This window comes from Scheffersomyces xylosifermentans, assembly GCF_036884685.1.
Source record: "Scheffersomyces xylosifermentans strain CBS 12540 chromosome Unknown RJT20scaffold_5, whole genome shotgun sequence".
NCBI lineage: Eukaryota > Fungi > Ascomycota > Pichiomycetes > Serinales > Debaryomycetaceae > Scheffersomyces > Scheffersomyces xylosifermentans.
The window spans coordinates 1,709,264-1,725,500 of NW_027042943.1; the positions used below are offsets into that span (position 1 = coordinate 1,709,264).

Sequence of the window (16,237 nt, forward strand, 5' to 3'; positions counted from 1 at the left end):
TTAGTAACCCCAAATGTTCCCGCATCTATCGGAACCCGTATTTATCCTCAGGTTCCATGCGGGTTGACTCAGTTCCCCCATCAATTCCCATTCCAGATGCCATTCCAGTTCCCACTGTTCCCGCTTCAGTCTCCATAGTCATATCCCGCATAGTAACTCACCATGGTCCCTATGCACCACCGGTCATCCTTAATCATCCGATTAACCATACAAAAAATGGCGCGTTTCTGACGGGTTTCTTTTTTCGGAATAAGCGAGGGTTTCTTTTTCTGGCAGCGTTTGTTCCCGCATAGTTAACTGATAGTTAACTCATAGTTAAGACGCTAAGTTTCTCCGTAGTTAGCAGGTAATGCGTACGAGCAAACCCCGCGGATGCGGGAAAACAACCAAATCCCGCGCACATATGGATTCACAGCCATCGCATAGCATCCATATATATATGCTGCAAAGGACGCCGATGAAGAAGAAGATTGTTGCAATTGTATCATTGAATATCAGTTCTCAACAGAGATAGCCATTCAATACAAACTACAAAGTTAACTCACACTCCTACTCCTACTACTACAATGAAGATCGTTTCCGAAGAAGAAAAGCTCGCCCACAGAAAGGTCGTCCTCACTGAGGGTGTCAAGGGTTGTTTCGTCGGTGCTGCTATTGCTTTCGGTCTTGTCAAGGCTGTCAAGGCCAGACACCCAGTCAGATTCGCACAAATGTCTACTTCCATTAAGACTGCCATGTGGGCCATGCCTACCATCACCATGGGAGCTTTCTTTGCGGATGATGGTTCCGTCAAATTCGATGAGGACAACTACCGTTCCGATTTCTTGAAGAAGCAAGAAGAGGAAAAATTGGCCGCCTACAACAGATTATCTTCTACCGACAAGGTTCTCCACCAATTGAACGAAAACAAGTATAAGATAATTGTTTCCTCTTGGGCTGCTTCTTTGTACGGATCTTGGAGACTCGTTAACAGAGACCCATACATGACCAAGGCCCAGAAGATTGTCCAAGCAAGAGTCTACGCACAAGCCATCACTGTCGTGTTATTGTTAAGTACTCTTTTGTTGAGCATGCACGAGGCTGAATTACAAAAGACAGAACCAGTGAAGGTTCCAGAATGGAAGAAATACTTGGCTGAACAGGAAGAGCATGCACACAACGGTACATTGGCTACCACTCCTCAACCTCATCTTCAACCACAAACTCCTCATGCCCACAAGAATTAGAATTGCATCCAAATGAATGCATCGCATCTATTTAACGTCATCTTATCATTCTACTTTCTTCTCCAATAGGCTCTTACTGGTCTTTATCATTTTGCATCCGATTTAATTTACGACTACTACAATATCATTACTTTTTTCATGACTGGACGAGCCCTTCTTTTATTATCTTCTTTTCTAATAATTGTGTATATACTGATACATCGAGCCATCAATAGAAGGTATCTTTAGAACGCCAATGAAAAACTTTAGTAAAAGAAAAGCAAATGTATCAATAATCACAGTCAATATAACCAATGTAACCCCCTATTGTAGATTTTCACGTGACTGGGCTTCCGCCCATTTCACCCATACAGATAAACTGCATTGGCAATCACCTAATTCAAGGGGAGAAAACATTGAAAATATACGAATATGAGATGATAGCATGCCGAAGAACGCTAGCTTATGTCCGCATCGCCGCCCATTGTCCCCCATACTGCCTGACCCAGTTAGTGCTTATAAGCGAAATTTTTGCGATTAGTGTGGTTGGGATCTTCCAGTAGTGTGGATATTACGATTGCAAAATTGTGGCATATACACGCCTCATAATCGATTGCAAAAAAGGGAACACTTGCAAAATCGGAGAACGGCGTAGGCCAAGAATGTTAATATATAAGGAACAAATGTATCGAAGGAGGCTTGAAATTGAAGATTTGAGAGGTCCTCATTGCTATCGCTATACCCACGAATCATGAGTTTCAAAGTTTCCGGATCCGAGTTGAACGACCCTTTGGTGGTCAAGTTTATCACTGAAAATGCATCTTTTGCTGGCCAAGTCGCCGGAGATCAGATCGATGAACACAGAAAGAAGGTTTTGTACCCAGAATATTTGGGTACTTACAAGCCAGAAGAAGAAGGAAAGTACGACAACTTCAAGAACGTCGACGGTGCCAAGAATGACAAGGGTCATTTGGGAGACCCAACGTTCAAGAACTTGTTTCCTGCCAACTCCAAGGTTAAGACCTTGGACTTATCTCCAAACTTCGGTACTGAGATCGAAGGTATCCAGTTGAGTGAGTTGACTGACGAAGGAAAGAATGACTTAGCCTTGTACTTGGAAACCAGAGGTTTGGCTGTTTTCAGAAACCAGGACTTCAGAGACAAGGGCCCAGCCTTTGCCAAACAGTTCGGTGAGTACTTTGGCCCATTACACATTCACCCAGTCAGTTTTGCTTCTGAGAACTACCCAGAATTGCTTGTCACTTACAGACCAGCAGGTGGCCCAGAGAGATACCAAGCTCAATTTGCTACCACCACGAATTCCGCTGGATGGCATTCGGATATCAGTTTTGAGGAATACCCAGCTTCTTTCAGTTTCTTTGTTGCTTTGGAAGCTCCACCAAGTGGAGGTGACACTGTGTTCATTGACTTGAGAGAAGCCTACAGAAGATTATCTCCTCCAATTCAAAAATTCTTCGAGACTTTGACTTTGATCCATTCCAACTACTACCAAAACAAATTTGCCAAGATAAAGAACTACCCAGCTAGAGTTAAGGGTGACTACTTCACTGAGCATCCATTGGTCAGAACACACCCAGTCACTGGTGAAAAGGCTTTGTTCTTCTCTAGAGGATTTGTCCAAAGAGTCAAGGGTGTCAAGCCAACTGAATCTGATGCTATTCTTAACTTCTTGGAGAACCACGTCTTGAGTAACCCTGAGATTCAAGTCAGAGCTCAACACAAGGGAACTGACTCCAAGACCGTTATTGCTTGGGACAACAGATTCTTGTTGCACACAGCTATTGCTGATTTCTTGCAGCATGAGACCCCAGCTCGTCATCACTTCAGAATCACTGTTTTGGGAGAAAGACCTTACTTTGAAAAGGAAGCCGAGACCAATGGCGAGTCCAACGGTCACTCAAATGGCCACTCTAACGGTCATTCCAATGGACACTCCAATGGACACTCAAACGGCAACTCTGCAAACGGTGCCAATGGGCTCTCCCTTAATGGTCTTTCATTCAACGGTAACTCCAATGGTAACTCCAACGCTTAATCTATATGATTGAATCATTAAAGCGTACTTTTAATTCTCTTGTGAAGTTATAATTATCGAGGGCTACATTAAACCAGCATAATCTACAAAGATATGTTAGTTCCCATAAATATATTGATCTATTATTCTATTAATCTAATGTAGTAATTCTCTAAATAAGCAAACCTCTTAAACCAAACTCTAAAGACTGGCATACTTGGATCTCGCTCTCAATTTGGGTCCATTCAAGTAGAAGAGTACGGGAATAGCAATCATGCCAACAGTAATGAATCCTAGCACACTTGAACCCCAAGCCACGGGAAATCTGCCCGTCTTCAAGTTCATGAACAAAGCTCTACCAAATAATGGGAAAACTCCAGCAATAAGGGAACGGAACAAGTCGTTACCTGCAAATACTGAAGCCAAGTAATCTGAGAAGGACATTCCCAAGTAATTGAACAATGTCATGAAGATAAAGAATGCTCCAACTGCAAAGATAGCTGCACCAATAAGAGGAGCGATCCAGTGGAGGTCCTCAGCAGAAGTCCAACCAAAGATGAAGATTCCTGTTGGCATACAAATACCTCCAAATATAGCCATGGGTATGAACACTTCTGGTACAACCTTCTCGTCATTAAGCTTCCTCGCCGTGAACACCTTTATCACAATTGGAGTATAAATACAAGCACCGAATATAACTCCAATAATTATACTCACGTAGGTGACTCCCATTTGAATTAACGTGAAGTGCTTCGTTTCCAAGAATACTATAGGGAATGCCTCGAACCAAAGGTATAAAATGGCATAAACCATCGAAATGTAGATGTGAATTAACAATACCACTGGTTCAAGAACAGAAATCTCGATTGGTCTCCACAAGGTATCAATGACCAACTCATTAAAGGTGAGTTTGCTGTTCTCTATTTCACCTTGACTGGTGATGTTGAGGTTTCCTGTAACTGCTCTAAGTCTCTTAGCCTTTCTATAAAGCAAGGTCTTGTCGTATGATTCAGGGAGAAAGAAAGTTAGAAGGATTAAACAGAAACCTGTGACAATACACTGAAACCAGAAAGTCCATCTCCATCCAGCCTTAACAACCAATATGGATCCAATCAAAGGGCCCAACAGGGGTCCTTGGAAACCGGCAAGTGCCCAACACACTAAACCAAGTGGTCCATATGCGTCTGGTAATACATCACAAATGGAAGCACCTCCGGTGGCTAAACATGGAGATGCAAATATACCACCTATGAGTCTTAAAATAGTTAAAGATGCAATATCCTTGGCCAAAGCGGTTGGGATTTGCAAGATGAAGAATATGAATAAAGTTATAATGTAGATAGAAGTTCTGCCAATTGCAGCATTCTCTGACATAGGTGATAATACCATTGGACCAAGACCATAGCCGATAACAAAGAAGGTTAAAGGCAAAGTGGCTACCACTTGAGTTACTTCGAATTCTTCCATGATCTTATCAATTCCTGGGGTATAAATGGCTGCTCCCATATAGACAGAAACCGTCAAAAATGCAATTTGAAAGACAAAGAATGCTTTCTGGTACAACGGCCAGTTTTTTGGGTTCTCTGGGTCCTTATCATCTTCCCAATCCACGATAATTTGAGGAGAAACAATTTCAATTCTGGTCTTAGACAGAATTGTCGATGGAGATGAATTTTCAATATCGCTTTCAACATCCACCTGTTCCTTCAGAAAATTACCTTCTTTGTTGTCCTCTAGATATTTCTCTGGTACAATATATGTAGCAGATTCTTCTGGGTGGGAGAAGTACTTGTGGTGCGAGAGGTGGTAGACAACACGCCCAAAGAAACTATCTCTTATGAATCTATAATGCATTGTTAATTGTTATAAAGTGTGGTATCTTATGCTATGTTTAGGGTGCAAAAACAATTGGTATAACACTTATTAACAAGAACCATGTCCATTTTATATGAATTTTCATAATTTCAACGGTAATCATTGATTTAAGCTATTTGGCTTACAAATTTCCACCAAATGTGAAAAAGATCACTGGTGAGTTCACCATTGCAGTTGGTACCATAAGCTTCCTTATCTGTGATTAAAGATGGGAAGCCTCGGAGTTACCTAATTGGGAATGTTCCATATGTAATGCCACTCGCATTTTGGCGAAGGTGAATCACATCACCAACGTGAGGACTAAGCATGTAAAACGAGGGCCTAATTTTGTATGTATTGTTGAAAGCTTAAATTTGTGACTGAGTATATTAATCCCGAGTTTCCTACTGTAGAAGAATCTTCTGGAAAAGAAAAATGGGTTAGAGAGTTGTCATTTGATTTTCTTGGAGTGTGATAGTATTAATAATGAATTTATGGAAGTATTCTGACAAAATACCTTGAAATGATTGCTATTGCTAACAAACATGGCTTTAAGAACACGAGCTTAATTTGCATCAAGAAGTTTAGCATTGGGATTCTAAGCCTATTATTATTGCTATATTCATATTGAAATAATTCGACCATGGCAAGCTATGGTGGTCTTATAATTATCTTTCTATTACGATTATGATATATCTTACGTAATCAATATTTTCCTTTTTGGAAAGACCCTTACCGCAATTCTGTATGGAATGTAGCTCGTGCCTGAAAACATGTGCGCCGACTTCAGGGGAACACGGCCCTGTTTCTTGCCGATATTGCAATCAAGCGTCTGGAGTTGCAATTTTTACCATTTGTGGTTGAAATTGCAACCTGATTTAATTAGAAAATAGTAAAAACAAATCCTTGGCGATGATTATGCAACTATGCTTATAGATCAGCCACTATCAAATTGATCTAATAGCTTTGGTGCGTGGGGGAGGGGGGAGGGGGGTTCTTCTTTCGCTATAGGATCACCACACATAGTAGCATTAGAACTTTTTATCCATAAGCACCGTGAAAGTATCCCCTCCACATCTTCTGGTCTCCAACATCTGTCGTATAGTGGCATAACGGCTGTGTGTGGTCCTTTCAACTATCGCTACATATTATTTTATTAGCACTTTTCTTGGCTAGTAAGTAGACACATGTGTCGAACGAAGTTCGTTCATACACCAGATTCATTAAACTAATCTTACTATTCCACTTATTACGGCAATTCTTATCGCCATTATTATGGTCTTTTGGTGCCTCAGAAAGTTGTGGAACTATTGATATTAGGGAAACTATTGCAAATTTAGATACCCTACATACAGGTATAGACTTATTGTGGATCTGCAACCACATTACAAATTGCGAAATCGTCATAGTGATTACATTTTGCAGGGATTTCATACGGTACTGTCTCAGAACAATGTAAATTATGGGGTGGATTAGAAATAATGTAGATAAGTTGGAGGTCCTCAGGAGCCACGTCTCGCTGTAGTGTTTAATACGCAATCGAGTTGATGTCATCTGTCACAAATAATCCTAATTTCTTGAGTGTTCTTGAATCTGATAACTGGTTGAGGTGGTTGTGAAAAATGCTCTATAGATTAAATTAGTAAACCACAAGTAACCTATTAGGGCTGCAAATGCGTTATCTCGATGGATAGAAGAAGGCAATATAAACTATAAATATAACGATTTCTAAGTCTGTCAGGCCATTTTTCTTGACATTATTATTACAGATAATAGTTCAAAATGGCATTGTCTTGGCAAAACAAGTCTGAATCAGACATCATTAAGAATGATCAAATAGAAATAAACATCAAAGAGGATGACTTGGAGTCGTCCTCTTCGGAAAAATCTGAACATGTCTTTCAAGACCCGGTTGTTGCTGAGCACTACAGGGAACTTTACGAGAAGACGCAATACGAATGTCGTGACCACTTTGATCCTGATTTCACTTGGACTAAGGAAGAAGAGACTAAAGTTACTTGGAAGAGTGACTGGTATGTCACGTTTTGGGCATTTTTTATGTTCACTGCTTTGGATTTTGATAGAGGTAACTTACAACAAGCTTTATCTGACAACATGCTTGATGATTTGGGAATGACTACAAATCAGTTAAATCTTGGAAAGACCATCAACTTGATTTGCTTTTTGAGTGCCGAATTACCTTCACAGATGATCTCAAAAAAGATTGGTGCCGATATCTGGATCCCTACTCAAATGGTGTTGTGGAGTGTAGTATCAATGTCACAGTTCGCTATGAAAAATGTTACCGGTTACTACGCAACTAGAGCTCTCCTTGGAGCCTTGCAAGGTGGTTTCATCTGTGACGTTTGTTTGTGGATGAGTTACTTCTACACGTCAAAGGAGCTTCCATTTAGATTATCAGTATTCTATATTGCAAACCCTTTGACAGTTGTTTGGTCCAGTTTGCTTGCATTTGCACTTCTTAAAGTGCAAACTCCATCTAACCCAGAAGGTTGGAAATGGTTATTCTTAATCGAAGGTGTCTTTACTTTACTTGTGGGTATTATCTCTTACTTCAAAATGCCAGCGTCGGCAGTCCAGACGAAGACATGGTACAGGAAGAAGGGTTGGTACACTGATAGAGAAGAAAAGATTATTGTTAATAAGATCTTAAGAGATGATCCTGAAAAGGGAAGTATGCATAATAGAGAGCCTGTTGGCTACAAGGAGTTGCTTATTGCTTTATTTGACGTGAACCTTCTCCCAATCTACATTGTGCGTATCTTAACAGATATTGGAACCGCCCCTGTTAGTAACTATCTTCAACTAGTACTTAGAGGAATGGGATTTTCCACCTTCAAAACCAATGCTTTGACAATTCCTTATAACATCATCTCCATCTTCACAATGCTTTTTATTGGTTATTTCTCCGAAGTGTTTAATTCGCGTGCTCTCATGCTTTTGTTCAGTTCAGTGTGGGTGGTAGTATGTCTTATTGCATTAAGATATTGGCCACAGGCCCAGGTGAATATTTATGCAACTTTCGGTCTTTTAACCGTTCTTCTTTCTCATCCTGTCGGAGCAGCACTTACCATTAGTTGGTGTTCAGCAAATTCCAACGGAGTGAGAAGTAGGGCCGTTTCAGCAGCCGTTGTTAATATTTTCTCTCAAGCAGCTTCTATTATTGCAGCTAATATCTACCGAATGGACGACGCTCCGTTGTACCACCGTGGTAATGTGGACCTTATTGGAATTGCCTTTGGTGCCATTGCTGCTTGTGCGTTGACTAGATTTTACTACATATACGTCAACAAGAAGAGAGATGAAAAGTGGAATGCTTTGTCTACGGAGGAGAAGGAGGATTATATCAAGAACACTAAGGATGATGGTAATAAGAGATTAGATTTCAGGTTTACATATTGAATTATATAATATTGAAAGTTCAGAGTTGTATGTAGTAAGCTGGGATCAATATGCTGCCTTATATAAGGACTCCAACATTTGAAACAACGAGTTAATAGAAGCAGAATTTAGTATCATAGCAGATATAGGATAGGTTTACTTCACGAAGATGAAATTTGGATAACCCAGATCAGATTCTTTGTTGATGTCCTTGTAATAGTTACCCACTCCGCGGACATACAATAAACATTCTCTTGGCTTGTTACCCTCCCTATTTGCTCCCATATACCAACTTCTTGTATATGGCAAAAGAGTAAGATTAGCATTATCTTGAATATATTTCTTCCAAGTATTCTGAGCCTCGAGGGAAGGTGTATTGTACTTGAAACCATGTTTTGTCGTGAAGTCAATTAATTCTGAAATCCAAACTCCTTGAATCAAGGCACAAGTGGGACCATTACAGAAAGCAGTTGGGCCCTGAGGGCCATAAAGGAAGTATAAATTAGGAAATTGGCTGATACCCATTCCTAAGTAGGTGTAAGTTCCATTTTCCCAAGCTTCTGAAATGGTAATACCGTTCTTTCCTTTCAAATCCATCTGATAAAAGCCGCCTGTAATTGCATCAAATCCTGTTGCATAAATAATGATGTCAAATTCATAGCTTGATCCATCTTTGGTCACAAGGCCATTCTCTGTAACTTCAGTAATTGAATTGATGTTAATATCTACAATATCAACGTTGTCCCTATTGTAACTTTCGAAGTAGGTAGTTTCGAGACAAGGACGCTTTGTAAAGATGTAGTGAGGGGGTTCATCTGGTACCAAAATCTTCCTTTTTCTAGGATCTTTGACTCTAACGGAAGACTTCTCCTTCCAGTAATCCCAAGCAGCCCTATTAGTTGACTTATCAACCATAATATCCAGAAAGTTACCTAACCAAAATCTAAATCCACCATTGTTCCAGCACTCGTCAAATTTCTCTTTGATTTCTTCAGGAGTGCAATCCTTTCCCCATCTGGTATCTGGTTCAAATTCAAATCCTGAGAATGATGAAGGAATCAGATCATTGAAGATTTGATGGTAAGCTTCCTTCCTTTCCTTTTGCTTGGAAATGTTAGCTTCTTGTGATTGCATTGGCAAAACCAAGTTTGGAGTTCTTTGGAATACCACCAATTCTCCTACTTCCTTTGAAATAGATTGGATAACTTGTACTCCTGAAGCTCCCGTACCAATTACGGCAACTTTTTTCCCCTTTACGTCGATACCCTCCCATGGCCAATCGGCGGTGTGGAAAGAAGTTCCCTTAAACGAATCTCTTCCTTTAAGGTCAGGGTAAGTTTTCTTGGCTGCAAATCCGATACAGAGAACCAAATGATTGCAAGTGAATTGTTGTTCATCTCCAGTAAGATTGGATTGAGTGGAAACATACCACAAGTTTTCTTCATCGTTCCAATGACTAGAGGTTACTTCTGTATTCATGGTGAAGTAGTCATACAATTTCAACTTTTGACCAGCATACTTGAAGTATCTCTGAAGTTCTTTCCAATCGGGGAATCTTTGGGTGAAGATAAAATCAGACAACACTTCTTTTAACCAAAGTTGGTAGACAGGAGTTTCAGAATCAACCCTTGCACCTGGATATCTATTGTGGTGCCAAACACCCCCAAAATCAGAACCTCTCTCAAAACCGTGAACATTGTATCCTTTTTCACGAAGCTTGTGCAATGTGGTCATACCACCGAAACCTCCTCCAACGACAATTTGATCGTAGTGAATCATAGTTATTTTTTTATTAGTGTTATTTGTGATTGTTGTTACAAGTGTAATGATTGTAAGTAGTTAAGCTCCATTTCGAATTTCCTTTCAAGAAGCCTAACGGTGGATATTTATACAATCAAAAGTTGATTTGACCCCACAATTGAATGGTGGTACTTTAGCTTACAAGTCTGTAGATTATAGAATTGGTTGCAAAAGCATAGTTGATTGCAAAAGTCTTGCATGTAGCGCCTACAATATAAAGCGGAACTGTCAACTCGTTAGTTTCGATTTTCCATAATTTTCCGCTGTAGAGACAATGCAATTCTGTATACATTTCACCATGGGCTTAATGCAAGGCTCCACATTTCAAGTCAAGCGGAGATCTATTCAGAAATTCAAAATCTGTGAATGCACAGCCCACGACGGAGATTCCGCATTCATCAAGGTCTCCAAGCGGCGATCATGCCCAGCTTGGAAGTAAACTGGGTTCCCATCAGATATTTGACAGCGGAAGTATAGACCTAATGGAAAATCTCAATTAGGTAGTTGCCTACATACAAGGGCTGTAAGTTTTATGTTGAGCCGTGAAGAAAGACTCCACTTTTCCCAGGTTTAGGAGTGATTTGTCCCGCATTGAAGTTGTTGGTGCAGTCAGAGCGTCGGTGCCTTCTTGCTGTGGTGTGTCCGGCGAAGCTGTGTTTAACAGCCGTTCCGCGTTGTTTCCCACGAAATGAAATTTCAAGGTCTTTCTAGGTGATTCGAGCCGCCAAAAGAGAACATAGAAACTTATACTCCACCCCACCAAGTAGCGATTGCTTCCTGTTCTCTAACTACCACCACAAGAAAGAAAACAACGAAAAACTTGCTTCCGTATTGGCAACTTACACGGCCACCAACTACATTTTCATTAATAAAGGGTCTCAGACTTTTGTGTCTAACTAGTTTCCTATATGTTACCCCCGATTCTTTATGCAAGTTTCTTTTTCAGTATTCTTTTATTTGTCCAGTGCCCCTTACAAAACATCTCTTATTATTATGTTTACCCCACAAAGTGTCCCGCTGACATAATCAATTAACATGCATACTCCGCCAAACTGTCAAAAAGTCCGATGTATAAAACTCTGAAAGTCTGTTCATTTCGTTGTAGGTGTGGATTTTGGGTATGTTAGACACCAAAAGTCGACAGAAATGACAGAAACACAGTGGACTAACATTATTACCACATCTCAGGGGTTGAAAACGAGAAAGAAAGTTACCACCGCTTGCGACTACTGCAAGAAAAGAAAGTACAAATGCGGAGGTAAGTCACCTTGTGAATTGTGCAGCAAGAGGAATATTGAATGTAAATTTACATTTACAGATAAAAGAGTTGGAAATGGGTTGAAAAGAGGCAATGTTTGTAAAGTGAGGTTGGAGAACACACCGCACAGAAGTTACAAAAATAGAGAGGTTCAAGCCAAGGCTGTAAATATGAATTCTCCCGAATTTTCACAAGAGTCGACCTACTCTCACCTATTGTCGACCTTCCATCAGAAAAGCCCTAGCTCAGACACTAACGTCGCGGAACAATATCACTCTTGGAGCGAAGATAACAATAGCACCAAAGAGTTGAATACTTTAATTTCGGCAAACGGCAACGACTTGAATAGCATTGTTTCCGTTAGAACTCTGTACCAATCGATTAACACAAAGGATCTCAAACAGATAGAAAGTGTTCCTGACTATGGAGCAATTCTTAAGTTTTCATTCAAAACTGATAACTCGCAGTATATTGGAGAAAGCAGCCCACTATCTTTACTTTTTGAATCAAGGTTCATATTTCTAAGTACAATCGGAAATTGTGAGTTTGCTTTTGATCCTAAAGATATTTGCTGCATTGATGATCAAGTTAGTGTCAAGAATGTTACACCCCTTCAGTTGCCCAAACGGGAACACTGTGATATCTTAATTAAGCACTTTGAAGTGAATATAAATCAAACTTGGTATGTTTTTGATATGGACTATTTCAGACTTCATGTAGTTGACTACATATATGACAATCCAATTGGGGCAACCACTGACAAAATGTGTTTATTACACTTGGTTCTAGCCCTAGGATTACTCTTTGCGGAAGGTGCTAAAAGTGAAGTAATCAACGAATTAGTGAGATATTCCATCAATTCTGAAGCATTCTTTCAAAGTGGCTACAGCCTTATGAAGTGGGCAATCTATGATGGGAAATTCTGGATGATAGAGGCGAATTTCTTAATTTACTTCTATTATCAATCGATCTACAAGCGGAGCTCCTCGTGGTTGACATTAGGGAATGCAATTCGAAACGCTCAGGCATTAGGGCTACACCGCAAAAGTATCAATGAATCATTTAAGAACTACTCTTACGTGAATCATAGACGAAAGCTATGGTTAAGCTTATTTGTATGTGATAGGATATCTTCCATTTTACTGGGAAGACCACTAATCATCAATGATTATGATTGGGATGATTTCAGAGGCGATTATCTCAATGATCCTACATGCAAACATGAGCAGAAGCACTTCTTGAAAGGCTTATTTGAAGTTGGGAAATCAGCCAAGGTCAATGGGAAGATCGTACATAGTCTTTATTACGAAGAAATGATGAAAACGTCCGAGGCAGAGAAGCTAACAACCGAATTAAACTCCTTATGTCTGCAGCTACCCGAAGATCTTCGTACTAGTAATATTTTGAATACAGAGGATGAAAACAGCAGTGGGAGCAATTTGGAACAGCGAGCTGGTCCACTTGAGCTACTGGATAGCTCTGTGTGGTCGGATGACTATGTTGTATTACTAGTGCATCAATCTCACTTGTATGGAACAATGTTACTTGGCAAGCCTTTTCTTGTTAACATTGCTTTCAAGAAGGTTGAATCTAATGTATGCAATGATTCATTTTGGAAAAGAATTAAAGAGATGAATGCAATGCTGAACTTTCTAACTTCCAGCATACGAGCATCCGTACTAACTCTTCAATTAACTTACCACTATTTGAAGAACCACAGATATCCTAGAGTTGAGCTGTACACAACGGTCCATTGTTGCTTTATGGCGTCATTAATATTGGGGCTTTCTATCCTCCACAGGCGAATTGATGTTGAATATAGTGACGACTACTCTATCCTGTTCTTGAGAGAAATGCTTAATGTTGGGACATACATAACAAAATACTATGGTCGCTTAAGCCCTGTATCAGCAAAATTCTCTGACATTTTGAGTAAAATGATATTTTCAATGGACAAAACGTTCAAGACGGTGAATGATGGTGGAATCAATTTTGGTGACGGAATGGAAAAAACATTGACTTCGACCAGAATTAACATGGAGTCACCAATTAATAATTCAAAAGCCGATGTGAATATTGAAACATACATCGAGGATCTATTCAGAGATCCTAACATTGATTTGAATGAAGATATATTAAGTTCAACACAAACATACACGGGAGAAGATGCTATTCAGAGCTCTCTTCATTTCTTAAATCAATACTGATTTTGATAAGTCAATTTAGAACTTAAATAGATATCACTATATAGAACAAATATCATATTTTAGAGCAAATTTAACTAACTTTCTTAATTTAAATTGTTATAAACTGCTTCTTCTAAGCCATAATATGTTTCCCTTGATGGGTCTCCATAAGGGAATACTTGTGTAGCATAGAATCCTCCTATTTTGGTTTTCAAATCTACCCATAAGTAGCAATTTGCTACTCCACACCACCAAAGAGATCCACTCTTCCGTCCAGTGTGAAAGTCGGTACCATTTCTACAGAAGCCTAGGGTCCAGGAGGAGTCCGGGGGAAATGAAACTGGGCCACATAGGTTTGCTTGGTAAGCATCCAAGTTTTTCATTTCCGTTCCCTTAGGCAAGTTGCTTTGAACAGCAACCTCCCAAAGCTTCTCACTGAGAAGTTGAACGCCGTCATCTGTTTTACCTTTGTTTAACCAGATTCTAATAAACTTTAGATAGTCATCAACTGTTCCGAATAGTCCATGTCCTGCCATATCAATTTGAGACTCCCGGGGATATTGGAGGTCAAATACGTTCATTCCAGTCTCTCCTCTAACGTGAATAAGCATCAAATCCTTTTCAGTTTTACTTAACTTGAAAGTGGTATTGTTCATCTTCGCTGGCTCTAGGATATTGACTCTTATGTACTCTCCAAGTGAGAGACCGGTTACCTCTTCCAATACCAATCCAGCCCAATCCAACCCCATACCATAACTCCAATCAGTTCCAGGTTCGAAAGTTAAGTAAGTTGCATCAAAGGTAGACGAGTTGCTGTCAAATAAGTTTGGTTGACCTGTACTCACCAAGGTTTGGAGATAATCTTCGTTAGTGAAGCTGTAAGCGAAGCCAGCAGTGTGAGTTAATAATTGTCTAAGTGTGGCCTTGTTCTTTGGCTTAGAAAACACTTTATTGCCATTGGCATCCTTGGTGAGAATTGTGACGGATGCAAATTTTGGAAGGTATTTCTCTACTGGAGTATCCAAATCAACCAAGTTTCTATCAACTAATTGAAGCATCGCCAAGGATGAAATTGGCTTAGTTGCGGATAACATAGCAAATTTAGAATCATTCGTAACAGGGTCTTTTGTTTCGATGTTGAGATACCCAGAATGATTCAAATAAACCGTTTCTTTGTCGTTTGTAACACCAAAAACGATACCTGGTGCAAGATTCTCATTATCCAAGCATGTTCCATTGTGAAGGATGGGATCAAGTTCTCTTTTCAACTGTTGTCTTGAGGAGGTAGTCTTATATGGCATATTGGTTTGTAGCATCAAAGTGAAGCATTGCCCTATTGAATATTCATATATTTTCGGGGTCTTTTTGAACGTTTTATACGTACATGACGGAACTGTAAAAGAACCCTGCAACCACCGTTTACAATGGCAAAGATTTTGAAGATGGAATATTCAAATGGATAACTACCATTGCCGCATCTCATACTGAGTTCGTTATCCGCTGGAAACAATGTAATCGCAACGGAAAATCCAAAAAGCATTTGGCTGCGAATGCTTTGAGAATTTCCATTTTTACCCCATTGTCTCGTTATGATTGAATCTTGAAGATTCATTTAGGAAACAGAACATCCAAAACGTCTAAACAGAGGGGAAATCCTACCGATATTCATTAAGTCTCTCATGCTATTTGTGACTGTGCAAGTGGGCAACCTTAAGGATGCTCATATGCCGGGTTTCCGGCATCCATAGACTGTCTGATTGTCATTAAATTTACAACATTGGAGTACAGTCAGCAGATATATGGGGTAAGCGTTCACAGGGGAGAAAACTACTGTATCGTACTATATCGATTTGAAACCGACACTTTACCACGTTTTCTGTTTCGTCGCAATTGCCATCAACCGTCAGTAATTATCAAAGCGATAGGTTAGCTTTTGAATAGTAATCCTGATCAAAGGTAGTGATTCATTCATTGGGATCAGAAACGAGTTTTGGTAGTAAAGCATTTACCCAGAACATTCAGACTACCAAGATACTTGAAAGCACCTGGATTTGAATTGAAAAAGAAAATCACAATACACAGCCTGTTGATATAATTCCAAAGAGAGACCAGATTTGATTTAAAGTTTATACTAGAAGATTCCACACCCGATTCGGAGCTACACTTGCCGTTATAGCAATATCAAAGATGCCGTGTTGACACCACAGATTATGAGAATGCCTTCGAGGCACAAATTTCTGTTCAGATAAGCATAATTGCAACACCGCTATTGAACGTACAGCTGCGCTATAAGAAATATCATTGAATAGCATTAGAAGCTAAGGAATAAAGTTTTCCATCACGGTTAATCCAACATATTCTACCGAATATTCTAAATTTATCTACGAAATAATTATCTTTACGAACTTTTCCCACCAATTGTGATAATTTTTTACAAATATTATCAAAGACGTCGAGATTTAGTCAAAAGTGACAGTTGTGGGAGTAATAATATTCT

At 39.6% G+C, this 16,237-nt stretch overlaps 7 protein-coding genes across 7 annotated transcripts; 4 read left to right on the forward strand and 3 right to left on the reverse strand. All coding sequences in view use genetic code 12, as the record gives it.

Annotated features, from left to right (window-relative positions):
* The first annotated feature begins 430 nt into the window (after positions 1-430).
* On the forward strand, positions 431-1,378 carry RJT20DRAFT_51767 (HIG1 domain-containing protein). The gene has a single exon (XM_064920479.1). It carries the CDS (start codon positions 567-569, stop codon positions 1,224-1,226), a length of 660 nt encoding a protein of 219 aa, XP_064774016.1. The 5' UTR covers positions 431-566; the 3' UTR covers positions 1,227-1,378.
* Positions 1,379-1,799: 421 nt separating this feature from the next.
* Positions 1,800-3,381, forward strand: RJT20DRAFT_51779 (TauD/TfdA dioxygenase family protein). Its single transcript, XM_064920481.1, has one exon. It carries the CDS (start codon positions 1,957-1,959, stop codon positions 3,259-3,261), a length of 1,305 nt encoding a protein of 434 aa, XP_064774017.1. The 5' UTR covers positions 1,800-1,956; the 3' UTR covers positions 3,262-3,381.
* Positions 3,382-3,441: 60 nt separating this feature from the next.
* RJT20DRAFT_120130 (MFS transporter) lies at positions 3,442-5,094 on the reverse strand (the record flags this gene model as incomplete). The annotated part of the gene is made up of 1 exon (XM_064915908.1): positions 3,442-5,094. One exon carries the CDS (start codon positions 5,092-5,094, stop codon positions 3,442-3,444), a length of 1,653 nt encoding a protein of 550 aa, XP_064774018.1.
* A 1,722-nt stretch (positions 5,095-6,816) lies between these two features.
* On the forward strand, positions 6,817-8,585 carry RJT20DRAFT_148095 (putative permease). The gene has a single exon (XM_064918958.1). The coding sequence runs from the start codon at positions 6,877-6,879 to the stop codon at positions 8,515-8,517; it is 1,641 nt and encodes a 546-aa protein (XP_064774019.1). The 5' UTR covers positions 6,817-6,876; the 3' UTR covers positions 8,518-8,585.
* RJT20DRAFT_148097 (flavin-containing monooxygenase) lies at positions 8,586-10,275 on the reverse strand (the record flags this gene model as incomplete). Its single annotated transcript, XM_064918959.1, has 1 exon — positions 8,586-10,275. One exon carries the CDS (start codon positions 10,273-10,275, stop codon positions 8,653-8,655), a length of 1,623 nt encoding a protein of 540 aa, XP_064774020.1. The 3' UTR covers positions 8,586-8,652.
* Positions 10,276-11,358: 1,083 nt separating this feature from the next.
* On the forward strand, positions 11,359-13,826 carry RJT20DRAFT_129322 (transcription factor domain-containing protein). Its single transcript, XM_064917470.1, has one exon. The coding sequence runs from the start codon at positions 11,443-11,445 to the stop codon at positions 13,759-13,761; it is 2,319 nt and encodes a 772-aa protein (XP_064774021.1). The 5' UTR covers positions 11,359-11,442; the 3' UTR covers positions 13,762-13,826.
* Positions 13,804-15,461, reverse strand: RJT20DRAFT_51825 (serine hydrolase domain-containing protein). Its single transcript, XM_064920482.1, has one exon. The coding sequence runs from the start codon at positions 15,054-15,056 to the stop codon at positions 13,845-13,847; it is 1,212 nt and encodes a 403-aa protein (XP_064774022.1). The 5' UTR covers positions 15,057-15,461; the 3' UTR covers positions 13,804-13,844.
* Positions 15,462-16,237: the final 776 nt, after the last annotated feature.